The sequence below is a fragment of the Nerophis ophidion genome, linkage group LG07 (genome assembly GCF_033978795.1).
Source record: "Nerophis ophidion isolate RoL-2023_Sa linkage group LG07, RoL_Noph_v1.0, whole genome shotgun sequence".
NCBI classification, from domain to species: Eukaryota; Metazoa; Chordata; class Actinopteri; order Syngnathiformes; family Syngnathidae; genus Nerophis; species Nerophis ophidion.
This window is the reverse complement of record NC_084617.1, coordinates 654,875-679,321: the sequence shown is the minus strand read 5'-3', so window position 1 is coordinate 679,321 and position 24,447 is coordinate 654,875. Positions and strand designations below refer to the sequence as shown.

At 41.1% G+C, this 24,447-nt stretch overlaps 2 protein-coding genes across 3 annotated transcripts in view; both read right to left on the bottom strand.

Moving 5' to 3' along the window:
* Positions 1-24,189, bottom strand: part of trim35-13 (tripartite motif containing 35-13) — a 49,767-nt gene extending 25,578 nt beyond the window's left edge. Inside the window, exons 1-3 of one of the 2 annotated variants that reach the window (XM_061905078.1) lie at positions 24,014-24,189; positions 18,012-18,062; positions 5,202-5,550 (exon numbers count right to left, since the gene is read on the bottom strand). In XM_061905078.1, coding sequence (XP_061761062.1) covers positions 5,202-5,417 — 216 coding nt within the window. In that variant the 5' untranslated portion in view covers positions 5,418-5,550; positions 18,012-18,062; positions 24,014-24,189. Of the gene's footprint in view, positions 1-5,201; positions 5,799-18,011; positions 18,063-24,013 lie in introns of those variants that run through there. The other variant, XM_061905079.1, reaches the window with a different exon arrangement.
* Positions 19,839-24,020, bottom strand: vac14 (vac14 homolog (S. cerevisiae)). Its single transcript, XM_061905077.1, has 2 exons — positions 23,797-24,020; positions 19,839-23,590 (listed from the first exon to the last, which is right to left on the bottom strand). Exon 2 carries the CDS (start codon positions 23,553-23,555, stop codon positions 21,252-21,254), a length of 2,304 nt encoding a protein of 767 aa, XP_061761061.1. The 5' UTR covers positions 23,556-23,590; positions 23,797-24,020; the 3' UTR covers positions 19,839-21,251.
* Positions 24,190-24,447: the final 258 nt, after the last annotated feature.

Here is a 24,447-nt window from a genome sequence, read left to right as displayed (position 1 = left end):
AGGGCGGCAGGTGGCAGCCAGGGCGGCAGGTGGCAACCAGGGCGGCAGGTGGCAACCAGGGCAAACGCAACAAGCAAAAGACAAAAGTGGCCAGGGCGCCTCATAAATGGGTCGCATCTGTGATGAAGACTCAAGTGGGAGCTTGAAGTGCTGACAGGTGGGAAGACATGTGAGTATTCTGTTCACATTAGTAGTATTCTGTTCACATTAGTAGTATTCTGTTCACATTAGTAGTATTCTGTTCACATTAGTAGTATTCTGTTCACATTAGTAGTATTCTGTTCACATTAGTAGTATTCTGTTCACATTAGTAGTATTCTGTTCACATTAGTAGTATTCTGTTCACATTAGTAGTATTCTTATCACATTAGTAGTATTCTGTTCACATTAGTAGTATTCTTATCACATTAGTAGTATTCTTATCACATTAGTAGTATTCTTATCACATTAGTAGTATTCTTATCACATTAGTAGTATTCTTATCACATTAGTAGTATTCTTATCACATTAGTAGTATTCTGTTCACATTAGTAGTATTCTTATCACATTAGTAGTATTCTTATCACATTAGTAGTATTCTTATCACATTAGTAGTATTCTGTTCACATTAGTAGTATTCTTATCACATGAGTAATATTCTTATCACATGAGTAGTATTCTTATCACATGAGTAGTATTCTTATCACATGAGTAGTATTCTTATCACATGAGTAGTATTCTTATCACATGAGTAGTATTCTTTTGACATGAGTAGTATTCTTTTGACATGAGTAGTATTCTTTTGACATGAGTAGTATTCTTTTGACATGAGTAGTATTCTTTTTGGCCCTAGTGTGTGAATGTGAGTGTGAATGTTGTCTGTCTATCTGTGTTGGCCCTGCGATGAGGTGGCGACTTGTCCAGGGTGTACCCCGCCTTCCGCCCGATTGTAGCTGAGATAGGCGCCAGCGCCCCCCGCGACCCCCTAAGGGAATAAGCGGTAGAAAATGGATGGATGGATGGATGGAGTATTCTTTTGACATGAGTAGTATTCTTTTGACTTGAGTAGTATTCTTTTGACTTGAGTAGTATTCTTTTGACATGAGTAGTATTCTTTTGACATGAGTAGTATTCTTTTGACTTGAGTAGTATTCTTTTGACATGAGTAGTATTCTTTTGACATGAGTAGTATTCTTTTGACTTGAGTAGTATTCTTTTGACTTGAGTAGTATTCTTTTGACATGAGTAGTATTCTTTTGACATGAGTAGTATTCTTTTGACTTGAGTAGTATTCTTTTGACATGAGTAGTATTCTTTTGACATGAGTAGTATTCTTTTGACATGAGTAGTATTCTTTTGACATGAGTAGTATTCTTTTGACTTGAGTAGTATTCTTTTGACATGAGTAGTATTCTTTTGACATGAGTAGTATTCTTTTGACATGAGTAGTATTCTTTTGACATGAGTAGTATTCTTTTGACATGAGTAGTATTCTTTTGACATGAGTAGTATTCTTTTGACATGAGTAGTATTCTTTTGACATGAGTAGTATTCTTTTGACATGAGTAGTATTCTTTTGACATGAGTAGTATTCTTTTGACATGAGTAGTATTCTTTTGACATGAGTAGTATTCTTTTGACATGAGTAGTATTCTTTTGACATGAGTAGTATTCTTTTGACATGAGTAGTATTCTTTTGACTTGAGTAGTATTCTTTTGACATGAGTAGTATTCTTTTGACATGAGTAGTATTCTTTTGACTTGAGTAGTATTCTTTTGACTTGAGTAGTATTCTTTTGACATGAGTAGTATTCTTTTGACATGAGTAGTATTCTTTTGACTTGAGTAGTATTCTTTTGACATGAGTAGTATTCTTTTGACATGAGTAGTATTCTTTTGACATGAGTAGTATTCTTTTGACATGAGTAGTATTCTTTTGACATGAGTAGTATTCTTTTGACTTGAGTAGTATTCTTTTGACATGAGTAGTATTCTTTTGACATGAGTAGTATTCTTTTGACATGAGTAGTATTCTTTTGACATGAGTAGTATTCTTTTGACATGAGTAGTATTCTTTTGACATGAGTAGTATTCTTTTGACATGAGTAGTATTCTTTTGACATGAGTAGTATTCTTTTGACATGAGTAGTATTCTTTTGACTTGAGTAGTATTCTTTTGACTTGAGTAGTATTCTTTTGACATGAGTAGTATTCTTATCACATGACTAGCGCAGGTCTGCCATTCTTGGCTGAGGTCCAACCAAGCAGGCTACAGAATGAAGGCAGTATCATAAAAACCTGCTGGGGCTCCAGTTTCAAGGCTCATGCAGCAACAGTCCACCAAAAATATACATCTATTATTAGAATGTGAATTATCTCTGCTAAACAACATGAATATCCCAGAAAATCAATGGTCGCGTTAAGAATAATGTACTTATATTCATACATGAAATGGTACAGTATATTATGTGGATGGTATATTCATACATGAAATGGTACAGTATATTATGTGGATGGTATATTCATACATGAAATGGTACAGTATATTATGTGGATGGTATATTCATACATGAAATGGAATATTATGTCGAAATGGGAGGGATATGAAATTGAATGCCATCCATCCATCCATTTTCTACCGCTTATTCCCTTTCGGGGTTGCGGGGGGCACTGGCGCCTATCTCAGCTACAATCGGGCGGAAGGCGGGGTACACCCTGGACAATTCGCCACCTCCTCGCAGGGCCAACACAGATAGACAACATTCACACTCACATTGAATGATTTCATGTAAAATATCTGTTGTGAAAATAATTCAAATAGTCTTGTTTCCATATTATCATCATTTAACTACTGGATACATTTGACACCTTTAAAAGATAAATGTACATTATTGTAAGTAAAACAGGAGGTTTTAGTAGTTATTAAACATCATTACATTTGCATAGCTTTAATTATGTACAAATGAGGGCTAACCCTAATATTGTTATTCAAATAAAAAAAAACATTCAAGCTGTAATCATGTGATTATTTATATTTGTAATTCTAACCAGTTTGAAAATCACAAACGACCAAAGACTTATTTTAAAAATGGAATGTGAAAATACAGAATATTATAAAAATGTGGAAAGGAGGAATGAAGTGGAAAATTGAATACAAGTCACATTTTGAAAATGGCAAACTTTAAAAGAAATCACACATATTAAATACATATAGTTTAATTATATAATATAAACTATTTAAAGAATGTCACAAGATACCCAAAGGAAGAATTAAGTGAGAAAATAAATGATGGACAGACCGACAGTTGATCTATGAATGAAATGTGGAAAAAGAGATGTGAAAAATCTTCCAGGTGGAATGCATGCATGACAAAGTGTGTGACAGCACCTGACATGCATGACAAAGTGTGTGACAGCGCCTGACATGCATGACAAAGTGTGTGACAGCACCTGACATGTATGACAAAGTGTGTGACAGCACCTGACATGCATGACAAAGTGTGTGACAGCACCTGACATGCATGACAAAGTGTGTGACAGCGCCTGACATGCATGACAAAGTGTGTGACAGCACCTGACATGCATGACAAAGTGTGTGACAGCACCTGACATGCATGACAAAGTGTGTGACAGCACCTGACATGTATGACAAAGTGTGTGACAGCACCTGACATGCATGACAAAGTGTGTGACAGCACCTGACATGCATGACAAAGTGTGTGACAGCGCCTGACATGCATGACAAAGTGTGTGACAGCACCTGACATGCATGACAAAGTGTGTGACAGCACCTGACATGCATGACAAAGTGTGTGACAGCGCCTGACATGCATGACAAAGTGTGTGACAGCACCTGACATGTATGACAAAGTGTGTGACAGCACCTGACATGCATGACAAAGTGTGTGACAGCGCCTGACATGCATGACAAAGTGTGTGACAGCACCTGACATGTATGACAAAGTGTGTGACAGCACCTGACATGCATGACAAAGTGTGTGACAGCACCTGACATGCATGACAAAGTGTGTGACAGCGCCTGACATGCATGACAAAGTGTGTGACAGCACCTGACATGCATGACAAAGTGTGTGACAGCACCTGACATGCATGACAAAGTGTGTGACAGCGCCTGACATGCATGACAAAGTGTGTGACAGCACCTGACATGCATGACAAAGTGTGTGACAGCACCTGACATGCATGACAAAGTGTGTGACAGCGCCTGACATGCATGACAAAGTGTGTGACAGCGCCTGACATGCATGACAAAGTGTGTGACAGCACCTGACATGCATGACAAAGTGTGTGACAGCACCTGACATGCATGACAAAGTGTGTGACAGCACCTGACATGCATGACAAAGTGTGTGACAGCACCTGACATGCATGACAAAGTGTGTGACAGCGCCTGACATGCATGACAAAGTGTGTGACAGCACCTGACATGCATGACAAAGTGTGTGGCAGCACCTGACATGCATGACAAAGTGTGTGACAGCACCTGACATGCATGACAAAGTGTGTGACAGCACCTGACATGCATGACAAAGTGTGTGAGAGGTGTCACCTGACATGCATGACAAAGTGTGTGAGAGGTGTCACCTGACATGCATGACAAAGTGTGTGAGAGGTGTCACCTGACATGCATGACAAAGTGTGTGAGAGGTGTCACCTGACATGCATGACAAAGTGTGTGAGAGGTGTCACCTGACATGCATGACAAAGTGTGTGAGAGGTGTCACCTGAGATGCATGACAAAGTGTGTGAGAGGTGTCACCTGACATGCATGACAAAGTGTGTGAGAGGTGTCACCTGACATGCATGACAAAGTGTGTGAGAGGTGTCACCTGAGATGCATGACAAAGTGTGTGAGAGGTGTCACCTGAGATGCATGACAAAGTGTGTGAGAGGTGTCACCTGACATGCAAGACAAAGTGTGTGAGAGGTGTCACCTGACATGCATGACAAAGTGTGTGAGAGGTGTCACCTGAGATGCATGACAAAGTGTGTGAGAGGTGTCACCTGACATGCAAGACAAAGTGTGTGAGAGGTGTCACCTGACATGCATGACAAAGTGTGTGAGAGGTGTCACCTGAGATGCATGACAAAGTGTGTGAGAGGTGTCACCTGACATGCAAGACAAAGTGTGTGAGAGGTGTCACCTGAGCGGCAAGAAGGAGGTGTGTGAAAGCAACATTTGCTAGTTGAAGTGTAGTCACCTTGCAGTCGTGAGCACCTTCTCCAAGGGGATAGAGTCTGTGTCCTCTGTGGGCCGCCTCCTTGCCACACATTCCACAAATGGGCTCCAGGTCCTCCAAGCAGAAGAGTGACAACTTCTCCCCGTGTTCAGCGCACGCTTCGGGGTCCCTCTTCGGGGTCCCCCGGCCCTCTGTGGTGAAGGCCTCGCGGGCCCTGGCCAGCACCACTTGATCCATGGAGGCACCAAGACACTCTGCTGGCTCTCACCCACCCAGCTGTCTCTCAGTCACACACCGTGTGGGGAGGTCACCCGCGAGGTCAGCCGTGAGCGGGCCGGCCGGCTCCTCCCACAGCCAAACAAGCTCCGTCCTTAAGCCCAGAAATAAGTGTTAATACCCGAGCTCCCACAGCAGTATCTCATGTCGGCTGTGCATGTTGCGCCTTCTCAAATAAATACTGAGCGTCTAAATAGAACAAAGAGGCTTACTTCCACTGCTGTGGAGGGAACAATTGATGATGTCATCATGCTAATAATGAGGCTTACTTCCAAGCTGCTGTGGAGGGAACAATTGATGATGTCATCATGCTAATAATGAGGCTTACTTCCACTGCTGTGGAGGGAACAATTGATGATGTCATCATGCTAATAATGAGGCTTACTTCCAAGCTGCTGTGGAGGGAACAATTGATGATGTCATCATGCTAATAATGAGGCTTACTTCCACTGCTGTGGAGGGAACAATTGATGATGTCATCATGCTAATAATGAGGCTTACTTCCACTGCTGTGGAGGGAACAATTGATGATGTCATCATGCTAATAATGAGGCTTACTTCCACTGCTGTGGAGGGAACAATTGATGATGTCATCATGCTAATAATGAGGCTTACTTCCACTGCTGTGGAGGGAACAATTGATGATGTCATCATGCTAATAATGAGGCTTACTTCCACTGCTGTGGAGGGAACAATTGATGATGTCATCATGCTAATAATGAGGCTTACTTCCACTGCTGTGGAGGGAACAATTGATGATGTCATCATGCTAATTATGAGGCTTACTTCCACTGCTGTGGAGGGAACAATTGATGACGTCATCATGCTAATAATGAGGCTCAATTATTCTTGCTACAAACATTGCTTGCATTCTTATTCAAACAATAAGATGCATGTATTATATTTATTTATTTATTTTTCTTCAGATTTTTGTACTTGAATATTTTTATACTTGAAAATAAAAGTCTGGCTACAAGATTAACTTGCATTTGCTTTAAAATGGACCTACCTTCATATTATGTTGTTTTAAGAAAAACTATTATTCAAAATAAACAAATTATTCTATGTAAAATACCAACTTGCAGCATTTCTAAAAATAATCCAAATGTTTTTTGTCATAATTTAAAAGCTATAACAACTTTTTAAACCTTTTTATGAAAACATTGAGATGTTTGCAGCAGTTTTTACAAGCAGTAGGTTAACTTTTCATCATTTAAACGTAAGAGTTGTAAAAAAAAATCTAAATACATTAAATGTCTATTTTGTAGCAATTTTTGCATAATGTTAAAATTCATATACCTCTATAATTTGAAATAATTATATTCATATATTAATCAAATTCAAAAACACATTTTTAAATTAACCTTTAATTATTGGAGGTAAAATAATAGTTTTGCTGTATTTTTCATGTATTATAATTTGAAAATTAAAATAGTAGGTTGTATTTACGATTCAAAATGATTATTACATTTACATATTTTTATGATTTCCATTTTTTTCAATGGCAATAACTATTTTAATAAATAAATGAGTAAATATTTCATATATATGATCATTAAAAATGTTTAAATGGACTCAAATTATTGGAGACACATTTAAATATTTTGATATAAGGTTTTAAAACGGCCTTTCCAAAGTCCTGACTTAAAGGTGTGGACAATGCTGAAGAAACAAGTCCATGTCAGAAAAGCAACACATTTAGCTGAACTGCAGCAATTTTGTGGTGAAAAATGTGCACAGAAGCTTGTGGATGGCTAGCAAAAGCACCTTATTGCAGGTAAACTTGCCAAGGGACATGGAAGCAAATATGAACATTGCTGTATGTATACTTTTGATTGCTGACATTTTCAGTAGAGCCATAATAAATTCATAAAAGAAGCAAACTTCATGAATGTTTTTTGTGAGCAACAAGTATGTGCTCCAATCACTACATCACAAAAATATAAGAGTTGTAGAAATGATTGTAAAGTCAAGACAGCCATGACATGATCTTCTTTACACGTGTACCTAGACTTTTGACCACCACTGTTTATTCACATTAAAGTGCAGGAATTTGCCTGAAGTGAAAATAATGTCATCCTTATTTAAACTATCAACACTTTTTGACTGACTTGAATCATTTGCTCCTGTAAAATAAATAATCTCCAGAAATAAAAAGACATTGAAATGAGTCATAAACAATAAACAAATAGTCCCACCATTACCCTAACCTCTCCAAATGTGAACTAACCTCTCCATATGTGAACTAACCTCTCCAAATGTGAACTAACCTCTCCATATGTGAACTAACCTCTCCATATGTGAACTAACCTCTCCAAATGTGAACTAACCTCTCCATATGTGAACTAACCTCTCCATATGTGAACTAACCTCTCCATATGTGAACTAACCTCTCCATGTGTGAACTAACCTCTCCATATGTGAACTAACCTCTCCATATGTGAACTAACCTCTCCATATGTGAACTAACCTCTCCATATGTGAACTAACCTCTCCATATGTGAACTAACCTCTCCATATGTGAACTAACCTCTCCATATGTGAACTAACCTCTCCATGTGTGAACTAACCTCTCCATATGTGAACTAACCTCTCCAAATGTGAACTAACCTCTCCAAATGTGAACTAACCTCTCCATATGTGAACTAACCTCTCCATATGTGAACTAACCTCTCCAAATGTGAACTAACCTCTCCATATGTGAACTAACCTCTCCATATGTGAACTAACCTCTCCATATGTGAACTAACCTCTCCAAATGTGAACTAACCTCTCCATATGTGAACTAACCTCTCCATATGTGAACTAACCTCTCCATATGTGAACTAACCTCTCCAAATGTGAACTAACCTCTCCAAATGTGAACTAACCTCTCCATATGTGAACTAACCTCTCCATATGTGAACTAACCTCTCCATATGTGAACTAACCTCTCCAAATGTGAACTAACCTCTCCATATGTGAACTAACCTCTCCATATGTGAACTAACCTCTCCATATGTGAACTAACCTCTCCATATGTGAACTAACCTCTCCAAATGTGAACTAACCTCTCCATATGTGAACTAACCTCTCCATATGTGAACTAACCTCTCCATATGTGAACTAACCTCTCCATATGTGAACTAACCTCTCCATATGTGAACTAACCTCTCCATATGTGAACTAACCTCTCCATATGTGAACTAACCTCTCCATATGTGAACTAACCTCTCCATATGTGAACTAACCTCTCCAAATGTGAACTAACCTCTCCATATGTGAACTAACCTCTCCAAATGTGAACTAACCTCTCCATATGTGAACTAACCTCTCCATATGTGAACTAACCTCTCCAAATGTGAACTAACCTCTCCATATGTGAACTAACCTCTCCATATGTGAACTAACCTCTCCATATGTGAACTAACCTCTCCAAATGTGAACTAACCTCTCCATATGTGAACTAACCTCTCCATATGTGAACTAACCTCTCCATATGTGAACTAACCTCTCCAAATGTGAACTAACCTCTCCATATGTGAACTAACCTCTCCATATGTGAACTAACCTCTCCAAATGTGAACTAACCTCTCCATATGTGAACTAACCTCTCCAAATGTGAACTAACCTCTCCATATGTGAACTAACCTCTCCATATGTGAACTAACCTCTCCAAATGTGAACTAACCTCTCCATATGTGAACTAACCTCTCCATATGTGAACTAACCTCTCCATATGTGAACTAACCTCTCCAAATGTGAACTAACCTCTCCATATGTGAACTAACCTCTCCATATGTGAACTAACCTCTCCAAATGTGAACTAACCTCTCCATATGTGAACTAACCTCTCCAAATGTGAACTAACCTCTCCATATGTGAACTAACCTCTCCATATGTGAACTAACCTCTCCATATGTGAACTAACCTCTCCATATGTGAACTAACCTCTCCAAATGTGAACTAACCTCTCCAAATGTGAACTAACCTCTCCATATGTGAACTAACCTCTCCATATGTGAACTAACCTCTCCATATGTGAACTAACCTCTCCATATGTGAACTAACCTCTCCATATGTGAACTAACCTCTCCATATGTGAACTAACATCTCCATATGTGAACTAACCTCTCCATATGTGAACTAACCTCTCCATATGTGAACTAACCTCTCCATATGTGAACTAACCTCTCCATATGTGAACTAACCTCTCCATATGTGAACTAACCTCTCCATATGTGAACTAACCTCTCCATATGTGAACTAACCTCTCCATATGTGAACTAACCTCTCCATATGTGAACTAACCTCTCCATATGTGAACTAAACTCTCCATATGTGAACTAACCTCTCCATATGTGAACTAACCTCTCCATGTGTGAACTAACCTCTCCATATGTGAACTAACCTCTCCATATGTGAACTAACCTCTCCATATGTGAACTAACCTCTCCATATGTGAACTAACCTCTCCAAATGTGAACTAACCTCTCCATATGTGAACTAACCTCTCCATATGTGAACTAACCTCTCCAAATGTGAACTAACCTCTCCATATGTGAACTAACCTCTCCATATGTGAACTAACCTCTCCATATGTGAACTAACCTCTCCAAATGTGAACTAACCTCTCCAAATGTGAACTAACCTCTCCATATGTGAACTAACCTCTCCATATGTGAACTAACCTCTCCATATGTGAACTAACCTCTCCATATGTGAACTAACCTCTCCAAATGTGAACTAACCTCTCCATATGTGAACTAACCTCTCCATATGTGAACTAACCTCTCCAAATGTGAACTAACCTCTCCATATGTGAACTAACCTCTCCATATGTGAACTAACCTCTCCATATGTGAACTAACCTCTCCATATGTGAACTAACCTCTCCATATGTGAACTAACCTCTCCATGTGTGAACTAACCTCTCCATGTGTGAACTAACCTCTCCATATGTGAACTAACCTCTCCATATGTGAACTAACCTCTCCATGTGTGAACTAACCTCTCCATATGTGAACTAACCTCTCCATATGTGAACTAACCTCTCCATATGTGAACTAACCTCTCCATATGTGAACTAACCTCTCCATATGTGAACTAACCTCTCCAAATGTGAACTAACCTCTCCAAATGTGAACTAACCTCTCCATATGTGAACTAACCTCTCCATATGTGAAAAGACTTACAAAAACCTAGAAAACTGAAATGAAGAGCATAATTAGTGATGAATGGAAATGGAAATTCAGAATGAATGTTTCCATTCTTTAGTGCACATGGTTTGAAGCATGAGACTTCCTGATACTGATAAAGCATGTTGCCAGCACCCCAGCTATGTGAGAAGAAGCGTGCATCATAGTCCCAGCTGCTTCCTTTACTGGCCTACTTTCAACTGTAATCCAGTATTTTGTCCTGGGAGCAAATTACTCGACTAAAATAAGACGCAAAGATGAGGAGTTTGAAATCTTGGGGGAATCCAATCCTGCCAGAAGTGCAGTCTAGAACATTCTTGAATTTCCCTCGCAGCACACAACTGCTATTCTAGGACTCACCAGCCGCCTTTAGAAGCAGGCAGGTGAGTGGACAACAAGGTGCTGCCTATAGATTCACAAGTACTGCAGGTAAACAAGCAGGCAGGTGAGTGGACAACAAGGTGCTGCCTATAGATTCACAAGTACTGCAGGTAAACAAGCAGGCAGGTGAGTGGACAACAAGGTGCTGCCTATAGATTCACAAGTACTGCAGGTAAACAAGCAGGCAGGTGAGTGGACAACAAGGTGCTGCCTATAGATTCACAAGTACTGCAGGTAAACAAGCAGGCAGGTGAGTGGACAACAAGGTGCTGCCTATAGATTCACAAGTACTGCAGGTAAACAAGCAGGCAGGTGAGTGGACAACAAGGTGCTGCCTATAGATTCACAAGTACTGCAGGTAAACAAGCAGGCAGGTGAGTGGACAACAAGGTGCTGCCTATAGATTCACAAGTACTGCAGGTAAACAAGCAGGCAGGTGAGTGGACAACAAGGTGCTGCCTATAGATTCACAAGTACTGCAGGTAAACAAGCAGGCAGGTGAGTGGACAACAAGGTGCTGCCTATAGATTCACAAGTACTGCAGGTAAACAAGCAGGCAGGTGAGTGGACAACAAGGTGCTGCCTATAGATTCACAAGTACTGCAGGTAAACAAGCAGGCAGGTGAGTGGACAACAAGGTGCTGCCTATAGATTCACAAGTACTGCAGGTAAACAAGCAGGCAGGTGAGTGGACAACAAGGTGCTGCCTATAGATTCACAAGTACTGCAGGTAAACAAGCAGGCAGGTGAGTGGACAACAAGGTGCTGCCTATAGATTCACAAGTACTGCAGGTAAACAAGCAGGCAGGTGAGTGGACAACAAGGTGCTGCCTATAGATTCACAAGTACTGCAGGTAAACAAGCAGGCAGGTGAGTGGACAACAAGGTGCTGCCTATAGATTCACAAGTACTGCAGGTAAACAAGCAGGCAGGTGAGTGGGCCTAATGACTATTGTTAGGCTGACCATATTCTGCAATCACAAAAAGAAGACACACCTACAGGTATGCGTGCCAGTAGGTGAAAATTAGCCAATGATACTTGAACTTGCTTTATAAATAATGTATTTATTTAAATAAAGCATTTTTTCTCCTCTGATGACGGCTGTGTTGGCGCTAGGGATTTCTAAAATGGGGTCCCAGGGACCCCATCAATTCATAAAAATGTGGTCCCACAGTAAATTTTTGGGTTCCCAATTTTTTGTAAGCGTTTTGAAAACAAATGATAAACGTAGTCATTATCCTGTTGTAGCTCACATTCTATATTGTGTTTTGGAAAAATATTGTCATAAATGTTACTTAATTCATTTTAAAAAATAATTTAAAAAAGAAAACAAATGTTTGTATATATGTAAAATGTATTCAGTTATAAACATTCATTTACTTTCTTCTTTTCTTTAGTTCATGGATCTAAACTTTGCCGCTGCTGGTAGTTTTTCCTGTTTTTATTTAATAAGTTGTAGGTGTATTTATTTCAGTATAAAAGTCTAACAAGTGTTTTGCTTGGGTCATGAAATACATACATTTTACATTTAAGGCTTAAATCTCTGGAGTCTTGCACTCACCTGAGTGTTTACCAAGAAGACTACTTCCTTTTCCCGGCAAAACTCCAACCAACGCTTCCTGTCAACAGCGTCACTTCCCTAACTTCCCCGGAAGTCCCGCCCCCCAACCAAAGCCATTGGCTAACACCCCGTAGCCAGCCGCTACAATATTTACGGCTAGTGTGATGTTATGAGCCAGGGAATTAAAGGACTACACTACCCAGCATGCAACAGAAGTGATGAGCATGCGCGGTAGCCCGGTAAAGGGGGGTGGTGTGTCGCCATGACGACATCTTGTATGTTGTGATGTGCGCCTCTGAAAGTAAACATTAAGAACTCAGCCAACAAATACATCTTGTATGTTGTGATGTGCACCTCTGAAAGTAAACATTAAGAACTCAGCCAACAAATACATCTTGTATGTTGTGATGTGCACCTCTGAAAGTAAACATTAAGAACTCAGCCAACAAATACATCTTGTATGTTGTGATGTGCACCTCTGAAAGTAAACATTAAGAACTCAGCCAACAAATACATCTTGTAGTTGTGATGTGCACTTCTGAAAGTAAACATTAAGAACTCAGCCAACAAATACATCTTGTATGTTGTGATGTGCACCTCTGAAAGTAAACATTAAGAACTCAGCCAACAAATACATCTTGTAGTTGTGATGTGCACTTCTGAAAGTAAACATTAAGAACTCAGCCAACAAATACATCTTGTATGTTGTGATGTGCACCTCTGAAAGTAAACATTAAGAACTCAGCCAACAAATACATCTTCTATGTTGTGATGTGCACCTCTGAAAGTAAACATTAAGAACTCAGCCAACAAATACATCTTGTATGTTGTGATGTGCACCTCTGAAAGTAAACATTAAGAACTCAGCCAACAAATACATCTTGTATGTTGTGATGTGCACCTCTGAAAGTAAACATTAAGAACTCAGCCAACAAATACATCTTGTAGTTGTGATGTGCACTTCTGAAAGTAAACATTAAGAACTCAGCCAACAAATACATCTTGTATGTTGTGATGTGCACCTCTGAAAGTAAACATTAAGAACTCAGCCAACAAATACATCTTCTATGTTGTGATGTGCACCTCTGAAAGTAAACATTAAGAACTCAGCCAACAAATACATCTTGTATGTTGTGATGTGCACCTCTGAAAGTAAACATTAAGAACTCAGCCAACAAATACATCTTGTATGTTGTGATGTGCACCTCTGAAAGTAAACATTAAGAACTCAGCCAACAAATACATCTTGTATGTTGTGATGTGCACCTCTGAAAGTAAACATTAAGAACTCAGCCAACAAATACATCTTGTAGTTGTGATGTGCACCTCTGAAAGTAAACATTAAGAACTCAGCCAACAAATACATCTTGTATGTTGTGATGTGCACCTCTGAAAGTAAACATTAAGAACTCAGCCAACAAATACATCTTGTAGTTGTGATGTGCACTTCTGAAAGTAAACATTAAGAACTCAGCCAACAAATACATCTTGTATGTTGTGATGTGCACCTCTGAAAGTAAACATTAAGAACTCAGCCAACAAATACATCTTGTATGTTGTGATGTGCACCTCTGAAAGTAAACATTAAGAACTCAGCCAACAAATACATCTTGTATGTTGTGATGTGCACCTCTGAAAGTAAACATTAAGAACTCAGCCAACAAATACATCTTGTAGTTGTGATGTGCACTTCTGAAAGTAAACATTAAGAACTCAGCCAACAAATACATCTTGTATGTTGTGATGTGCACCTCTGAAAGTAAACATTAAGAACTCAGCCAACAAATACATCTTGTATGTTGTGATGTGCACCTCTGAAAGTAAACATTAAGAACTCAGCCAACAAATACATCTTGTATGTTGTGATGTGCACCTCTGAAAGTAAACATTAAGAACTCAGCCAACAAATACATCTTGTAGTTGTGATGTGCACCTCTGAAAGTAAACATTAAGAACTCAGCCAACAAATACATCTTGTATGTTGTGATGTGCACCTCTGAAAGTAAACATTAAGAACTCAGCCAACAAATACATCTTGTAGTTGTGATGTGCACTTCTGAAAGTAAACATTAAGAACTCAGCCAACAAATACATCTTGTATGTTGTGATGTGCACCTCTGAAAGTAAACATTAAGAACTCAGCCAACAAATACATCTTGTATGTTGTGATGTGCACCTCTGAAAGTAAACATTAAGAACTCAGCCAACAAATACATCTTGTATGTTGTGATGTGCACCTCTGAAAGTAAACATTAAGAACTCAGCCAACAAATACATCTTGTAGTTGTGATGTGCACTTCTGAAAGTAAACATTAAGAACTCAGCCAACAAATACATCTTGTATGTTGTGATGTGCACCTCTGAAAGTAAACATTAAGAACTCAGCCAACAAATACATCTTGTATGTTGTGATGTGCACCTCTGAAAGTAAACATTAAGAACTCAGCCAACAAATACATCTTGTATGTTGTGATGTGCACCTCTGAAAGTAAACATTAAGAACTCAGCCAACAAATACATCTTGTATGTTGTGATGTGCACCTCTGAAAGTAAACATTAAGAACTCAGCCAACAAATACATCTTGTAGTTGTGATGTGCACTTCTGAAAGTAAACATTAAGAACTCAGCCAACAAATACATCTTGTATGTTGTGATGTGCACCTCTGAAAGTAAACATTAAGAACTCAGCCAACAAATACATCTTGTAGTTGTGATGTGCACTTCTGAAAGTAAACATTAAGAACTCAGCCAACAAATACATCTTGTATGTTGTGATGTGCACCTCTGAAAGTAAACATTAAGAACTCAGCCAACAAATACATCTTCTATGTTGTGATGTGCACCTCTGAAAGTAAACATTAAGAACTCAGCCAACAAATACATCTTGTATGTTGTGATGTGCACCTCTGAAAGTAAACATTAAGAACTCAGCCAACAAATACATCTTGTATGTTGTGATGTGCACCTCTGAAAGGAAACATTAAGAACTCAGCCAACAAATACATCTTGTAGTTGTGATGTGCACTTCTGAAAGTAAACATTAAGAACTCAGCCAACAAATACATCTTGTATGTTGTGATGTGCACCTCTGAAAGTAAACATTAAGAACTCAGCCAACAAATACATCTTCTATGTTGTGATGTGCACCTCTGAAAGTAAACATTAAGAACTCAGCCAACAAATACATCTTGTATGTTGTGATGTGCACCTCTGAAAGTAAACATTAAGAACTCAGCCAACAAATACATCTTGTATGTTGTGATGTGCACCTCTGAAAGTAAACATTAAGAACTCAGCCAACAAATACATCTTGTATGTTGTGATGTGCACCTCTGAAAGTAAACATTAAGAACTCAGCCAACAAATACATCTTGTAGTTGTGATGTGCACCTCTGAAAGTAAACATTAAGAACTCAGCCAACAAATACATCTTGTATGTTGTGATGTGCACCTCTGAAAGTAAACATTAAGAACTCAGCCAACAAATACATCTTGTAGTTGTGATGTGCACTTCTGAAAGTAAACATTAAGAACTCAGCCAACAAATACATCTTGTATGTTGTGATGTGCACCTCTGAAAGTAAACATTAAGAACTCAGCCAACAAATACATCTTGTATGTTGTGATGTGCACCTCTGAAAGTAAACATTAAGAACTCAGCCAACAAATACATCTTGTATGTTGTGATGTGCACCTCTGAAAGTAAACATTAAGAACTCAGCCAACAAATACATCTTGTATGTTGTGATGTGCACCTCTGAAAGTAAACATTAAGAACTCAGCCAACAAATACATCTTGTATGTTGTGATGTGCACCTCTGAAAGTAAACATTAAGAACTCAGCCAACAAATACATCTTGTATGTTGTGATGTGCACCTCTGAAAGTAAACATTAAGAACTCAGCCAACAAATACATCTTCTATGTTGTGATGTGCACCTCTGAAAGTAAACATTAAGAACTCAGCCAACAAATACATCTTGTATGTTGTGATGTGCACCTCTGAAAGTAAACATTAAGAACTCAGCCAACAAATACACGCAACACAACATAACTTTAAGTAGAAACAAAACGTAACTTTAAGTAGAAACACAACATAACTTTAAGTAGAAACACAACATAACTTACGTAGAAAAACAACATAACTTTAAGTAGAAACACAACATAACTTTAAGTAGAAACACAACATAACTTTAAGTAGAAACACAACATAACTTTAAGTAGAAGCAACATAAATTTAAGTAGAAACACAACTTTAAGTAGAAACACAACATAACTTTAAGTAGAAACACAACATAACTTTAAGTAGAAACACAACATAACTTTAAGTAGAAACAACATAAATTTAAGTAGAAACACCACATAACTTTAAGTAGATAAACAACATAACTTTAAGTAGAAACACAACATAACTTTAAGTAGAAACACAACAGAACTTTAAGTAGAAACAACATAAATTTAAGTAGAAACACCACATAACTTTAAGTAGATAAACAACATAACTTTAAGTAGAAACACAACATAACTTTAAGTAGATAAACAACATGAATTTAAGTAGAAACACAACATAAATTTAAGTAGAAACACCACATAACTTTAAGTAGATAAACAACATAACTTTAAGTAGAAACACAACATAACTTTAAGTAGATAAACAACATGAATTTAAGTAGAAACACAACATAAATTTAAGTAGAAACACAACATAAATTTAAGTAGAAACACCACATAACTAAGCAGAAACACAACATAACTTTGTTTAAGTAGAAAGACATATTAATGGATATTTTGAAGACAGGACTTGACTTTTCCCTCCAGTCAGTCCGCAGTCTGGTCTTTAAACAGCAACTTCTAGTTCTGGTTTCTGGTTTATGAATAAAATTGTGTTTTTGTTTCTGCAAACTGGACTTTTTCGTTTTTGCTATACAAAACATGAAATTGAAATAAAACTGTTCTTCTTTTAATCCGGGTATTTATTTTTGACTGTAGTTTTTGGGGGTCAGGACTATGTTTCAAAATAAAATGAAGATAAACCATTTATTTGAAGTTTTTATGGAGGTACATTTTTGTCCTAATTATTCAAGCTTTTTTTTTTTTACACAGTGAATTTTTTGCCCTTGAATTTTGTGCATTTTGTGAATTACGCTGACATTTTCATTGAAAATAAATTCAGTGTATAAATATTCAGTGTAAGAAAAAATCAGTATATTAAAGTTTAGTGTATGAAAATTTGCCCTGGATTTTTTGTTTTACACTGAAATTTTAAAACATTGATTTTTTTCAATGAAATTGTCAGCATAATTTGAAAAATTAAAATGCAAAAAAAATTCAGTATAAAAAAAAAAGCTTTTTCAATAAAGACACAAATTAACCTCCATAGTTTTTTTCAATTCCTCTTCATTAAATGAAAACATCAACACAGACAGTTGACTTACCCAAGTGAAGGAAGTCTGGTGACAGTCTGACATCATGCTGCACTTTGACCTCTAAAAGATAGAAGCAATGTTGAAAACCAATCTATCAGTGACTAGAAGGTGGGACAATGCACACAAGCAGGAGGAATCCTGGTTGTTTTTGTTCATGTTCATGCACACAAGCAGGAGGAATCCTGGTTGTTTTTGTTCATGTTCATGCACACAAGCAGGAGGAATCCTGGTTGTTTTTGTTCATGTTCATGCACAAAAGCACGAGCAATCCTGGTTGTTTTTGTTCATGTTCATGCACACAAGCAGGAGGAATCCTGGTTGTTTTCGTTCATGTTCATGCACACGATCAGGAAGAATCCTGGTTGTTTTTGTTCATGTTCATGCACACAAGCAGGAAGAATCCTGGTTGTTTTCGTTCATGTTCATGCACACAAGCAGGAAGAATCCTGGTTGTTTTTGTTCATGTTCATGCACACAAGCAGGAGGAATCCTGGTTGTTTTCGTTCATGTTCATGCACACAAGCAGGAAGAATCCTGGTTGTTTTTGTTCATGTTCATGCACACAAGCAGGAAGAATCCTGGTTGTTTTTGTTCATGTTCATGCACAAAAGCAGGAGCAATCCTGGTTGTTTTTGTTCATGTTCATGCACACAAGCAGGAAGAATCCTGGTTGTTTTTGTTCATGTTCATGCACACAAGCAGGAAGAATCCTGGTTGTTTTTGTTCATGTTCATGCACACAAGCAGGAAGAATCCTGGTTGTTTTTGTTCATGTTCATGCACACAAGCAGGAGGAATCCTGGTTGTTTTCGTTCATGTTCATGCACACAAGCAGGAAGAATCCTGGTTGTTTTTGTTCATGTTCATGCACACAAGCAGGAGGAATCCTGGTTGTTTTTGTTCATGTTCATGCACACAAGCAGGAGGAATCCTGGTTGTTTTTGTTCATGTTCATGCACACAAGCAGGAGGAATCCTGGTTGTTTTTGTTCATGTTCATGCACACAAGCAGGAGGAATCCTGGTTGTTTTTGTTCATGTTCATGCACAAAAGCACGAGCAATCCTGGTTGTTTTTGTTCATGTTCATGCACACAAGCAGGAGGAATCCTGGTTGTTTTCGTTCATGTTCATGCACACGATCAGGAAGAATCCTGGTTGTTTTTGTTCATGTTCATGCACACAAGCAGGAAGAATCCTGGTTGTTTTCGTTCATGTTCATGCACACAAGCAGGAAGAATCCTGGTTGTTTTTGTTCATGTTCATGCACACAAGCAGGAGGAATCCTGGTTGTTTTCGTTCATGTTCATGCACACAAGCAGGAAGAATCCTGGTTGTTTTTGTTCATGTTCATGCACACAAGCAGGAAGAATCCTGGTTGTTTTTGTTCATGTTCATGCACAAAAGCAGGAGCAATCCTGGTTGTTTTTGTTCATGTTCATGCACACAAGCAGGAAGAATCCTGGTTGTTTTTGTTCATGTTCATGCACACAAGCAGGAAGAATCCTGGTTGTTTTTGTTCATGTTCATGCACACAAGCAGGAAGAATCCTGGTTGTTTTTGTTCATGTTCATGCACACAAGCAGGAAGAATCCTGGTTGTTTTTGTTCATGTTCATGCACACAATGGGATCAAATCATCGTAAATGGAGAGATTTTTTAAATGATTTCAACAGAGTGGGAAAAGGTTGTACACTACAATAATAGTCATGTCTGGCAACACCTAAAAGAAGCAATTATGTTTCCTCTGGGGCAGAATAAATAATGAAAGTGTTCCTTTTTGGAGGGGAACTCGCTCTACCAGTCCTTTATTTGCAAGTGGTTTGAAGAAGAAGCCAGCATGTGAGCAACGTCCACTTTATTGGAGGTAAAAGCAACATGTGGGAGGGCTTCATTAGCGAGAAAAAGAGGTGGAACAACAACAACAACAACAACAACAACAACAACAAAAAGCACAGCAGAGCTTTAAAAAGTCAGGATGAGTCAAAGCTATGCAACATGCGCCGCATATGACACTGCAGCCCTCTGCCAATACAACAACATCAGCCATCACTTGGCTGCATCCAACATATTAGATACAAACACTGCAGCCCTCTGCCAATACAACAACATCAGCCATCACTTGGCTGCATCCAACATATTAGATACAAACACTGCAGCCCTCTGCCAATACAACAACATCAGCCATCACTTGGCTGCATCCAACATATTAGATACAAACACTGCAGCCCTCTGCCAATACAACAACATCAGCCATCACTTGGCTGCATCCAACATATTAGATACAAACACTGCAGCCCTCTGCCAAGACAACAACATCAACCATCACTTGGCTGCATCCAACATATTAGATACAAACACTGCAGCCCTCTGCCAAGACAACAACATCCGCCATCACTTGGCTGCATCCAACATATTAGATACAAACACTGCAGCCCTCTGCCAATACAACAACATCAGCCATCACTTGGCTGCATCCAACATATTAGATACAAACACTGCAGCCCTCTGCCAAGACAACAACATCAGCCATCACTTGGCTGCATCCAACATATTAGATACAAACACTGCAGCCCTCTGCCAAGACAACAACATCAGCCATCACTTGGCTGCATCCAACATATTAGATACAAACACTGCAGCCCTCTGCCAAGACAACAACATCAGCCATCACTTGGCTGCATCCAACATATTAGATACAAACACTGCAGCCCTCTGCCAAGACAACAACATCAGCCATCACTTGGCTGCATCCAACATATTAGATACAAACACTGCAGCCCTCTGCCAAGACAACAACATCAGCCATCACTTGGCTGCATCCAACATATTAGATACAAACACTGCAGCCCTCTGCCAAGACAACAACATCAGCCATCACTTGGCTGCATCCAACATATTAGATACAAACACTGCAGCCCTCTGCCAAGACAACAACATCAGCCATCACTTGGCTGCATCCAACATATTAGATACAAACACTGCAGCCCTCTGCCAAGACAACAACATCAGCCATCACTTGGCTGCATCCAACATATTAGATACAAACACTGCAGCCCTCTGCCAAGACAACAACATCCGCCATCACTTGGCTGCATCCAACAGCGCCTGACTGCAAGTCACATGATCAGCATCCTCAAGATGATGGAGCAATATCTTTGACTTTGTCAAATGAATGAAGTTAGTGCTGAAATGTGAAAGACTCCTCATTCCAGTGTAAGCTCCACGGTTGTCCACACTTTCTGCTTCCTGCCTCACATCAGCTTCCTGTCGGGCAGCTCGGACGCCCGTCCGGAGCGCTGGTGGCGCACCTCCAGGTGTTTGCTCTGCACGCAGTGGAAGTGCAGCAGCAGCTGGTCGTAATCCACGTGAGCCTGCGAGGCCCGCCCGGCGTCCGCGTGCTGGGACCCGCCCACCGTCCTCATGAGCTCGGGGTTGGGCACGCACTGCAGGCGGTGCGAGAGCAGCTGGAAGGCCTGGCTCTGAGGCAGCAGCATGAGGAGGCCGTAGAGGGCCTTGATCAGGTAGGGGTTGTTCTCCACGTCCAGCATCTGCAGGCGCAGGTAGGTGAAGATGGGACTCTCGATGAGCTGCACCAGCTTGTCCACCTCCACCAGGAAGTCCACCGTCACCTCCAGGTCGCCAAACCTCTGGATGAGGGCGTAGGCGTGGCGGTAGTTCTGCGTGAGGAAGCAGAGTGACACGGTGGCGACGGGGTTGTGGCACCAGGAGCGGTACAGGCAGCAGAAGAGCGCGCCGCTCTCCGCCGTGCGCAGGTCCTTCAGCTGGTTGCGCAGCTGGAAGAGCTCGGCGGACGTGAGCAGGATGGTGTTGAGCGTTTGCACCATGGTGGACGCGAACTTCAGGTCCTCCTCCTTGAGCAGGATGTCCGCCATGGAGTGGAAGATGTTCTCGGCGTGGAGGAGCAGGCAGAGCTGGCGGATGATGAACGCTCCCCTGCTCTCCAGCAGCTTCCTCTCGGAGCTGAAGCGTTTCAGGAGGTTGATCATGAACTTGTAGAAGTAGGAGTTCATGCTCGGGGTGGACGGGGACGATTCTCCCGTTTTGGCGCCGGGCTTGCTCCCGGCCGGCACCTTCAGCTCCAGGCCGTCGCAGGTCAGCGCCGGATCCGCCTGTCCGGCCGGAGAGGAAGCGATCTCGGCCAACACTTCCAGGTCTTTCAGTATCACCTCGTCCGACTCGTCCGAGAGGGTCTTGAGCAGCATGGGGAACAGGCTGTCGGTGTGGCGGAACATCTTGCGTGGCGTCTTGATGTAAAGGTGGTAGAGCCACTTGAGCACGGCGATGCGGGTCATCATGCCGGTGGAGGAGTCGCGCAGGTGGCGGTCCAACACCTGCACGATGCCGTCCAGGTCCAGAGTCACCTGGGACCTGTCGGTGCTCGCCGGAGCGAAGAAGCTGATGTTGCTGAAAGCCACCACATCCTGGGAGGCGCTGTCGCCGCTGTCTGGCTCCGCCTTGACGGGGCTGTCTTCTTTGGACAAAGACTCCTTCTCCTCCTGCTCCTCGTCATCCTCGGGCGTGACCAGTTTCATCAGGCCGTGGTTGCAGGCGCTGGCCGCTTCTTTGGTGTTCTTCTTCCTGTCGTCGTACGAGAGGCAAGGAAGCACGGCGGTGAGGATCCCCGAAGAGTACGGCAGCACCACCCGGCCCGCCAGCTGGATGAACTCCCTCATCCAGGTCATGGCCGTCAGCTGGATGAGGTCGTTGGTGAGCTTGGCGTCGTCCGCCACCTGGCAGTGGATGACCAGGATGTTGGCCATCTCGGCGAACTTCACGCTGGACGGCGTCTTCTTGATCTCCTTCAGGAACTCGCCCAGGACCACCTCGCACGTCCTGCGGATCTCCTTGCTGTTGTCCCCCAGGATCTGGAAGAGGCCGTCGAGGATCTCTGGGAGGTAGTCCAGCAGGTTGATGTCGGGCACCGACTCCAGCACATGAATCCAGGAGATGATGAACTGCCGGGCGTACTGGTTGTTGGAGTAGATGCGCTCTCTCAGCAGGGGGACGAAGGCCACCAGGTCGAACTTGTTGCTTTCCGTCACGATGTCCTTCAGGAGTCGGTCTAAAAGTTCCGAGCCGCTCTTGACGTTGGGGTCTGGGTCTGCGGCCAGCTTGCTGAGGCCGTCAAAGAGCAGGTTGAAGTGGGGCAGCACGGCTCCTCTGGCCACCTTGACGATGTTGTACAGAGCCTCGCAGGCGTAGTAACGCAGGCGACTGTCCGAGTCGTTGAAGCAGGTCAGCACGGGCTCCATCAGCTCCTTCAGGTACGAACCCGAGTCTTTGCCCAGCGCGATGGAGCAGGCGGCCAGGCCGATCAGACCTCCTTTGCGGCTGTGCGGGTGCTGGGACAGCGCGAACTCCACAGCCAGGATCTGGATGACGTGGCGGATCTGTGTGCAGTTGTTCTGGGCCACCAACTCACGCACCAGCTTCTCGATCTCCAGGGCCGCCACTTTCCTCTTCTCGTACAGCTTGTCGTTCAGCGCCCGCACGATGTTGGCCGTCAGCGGCGAGAAGTCCTTCTCTGTGTTCATGGTGCTCTGGGAAACACTCTTATTCCTTCTTAGGCCTGACAAACACTGCTTGAAGTGGGACACTGACAATTATTCCTTCTTAGGCCTTACAAAGACTGCTTTGGATAGTAGGACGCAGACAATTATTCCTTCTTAGGCCTTACAAAGACTGCTTTGGATAGTAGGACGCAGACAATTATTCCTTCTTAGGCCTGACAAACACTGCTTGAAGTGGGACGCAGACAATTATTCCTTCTTAGGCCTGACAAACACTGCTTTGGATAGTAGGACGCAGACAATTATTCCTTCTTAGGCCTTACAAAGACTGCTTTGGATAGTAGGACGCAGACAATTATTCCTTCTTAGGCCTTACAAAGACTGCTTTGGATAGTAGGACGCAGACAATTATTCCTTCTTATGCCTTACAAAGACTGCTTTGGATAGTAGGACGCCGACAATTATTCCTTCTTAGGCCTGACAAAGACTGCTTGAAGCGGGAAGTAGGACGCCGACACTTATTCCTTCTTCTGCCTGACAAAGACTGCTTGAAGTGTGACGCCAACGCAGGAATAATCACTTGACACCGCGAGAATAATCACTTGACACACGAACGATCGGCCAAAAGATCACTTGACACAAGCAGGAAGCGGACAGGAAATGCGACGCAGCTGACCGGCTACTTCCGCCGGAAATGTTTTTTTTTTGTCATTCTTCTTCATTCTTTTTCGTTTTGTGGTGCGTCCCAACCAGCACTCACCTCATGAATACATGATTGTGTATTTGTTTTATTGTATATTTTACCCACACCGTAAAAAAAAAAAAAAAAATCCTCTTTTTTTTTTTACAGTAAACGTTTGTTTTGCTTTAGTTCTTCTTCGTTTGTTGGCGCGTCGCCACCAACGTTATTATGTGC

Bases quoted from the DNA above. Each gene is read 5' to 3' on its own strand.
- vac14 (XM_061905077.1), bottom strand. From the start codon at position 23,555: ATGAACACAGAGAAGGACTTCTCGCCGCTGACGGCCAACATCGTGCGG.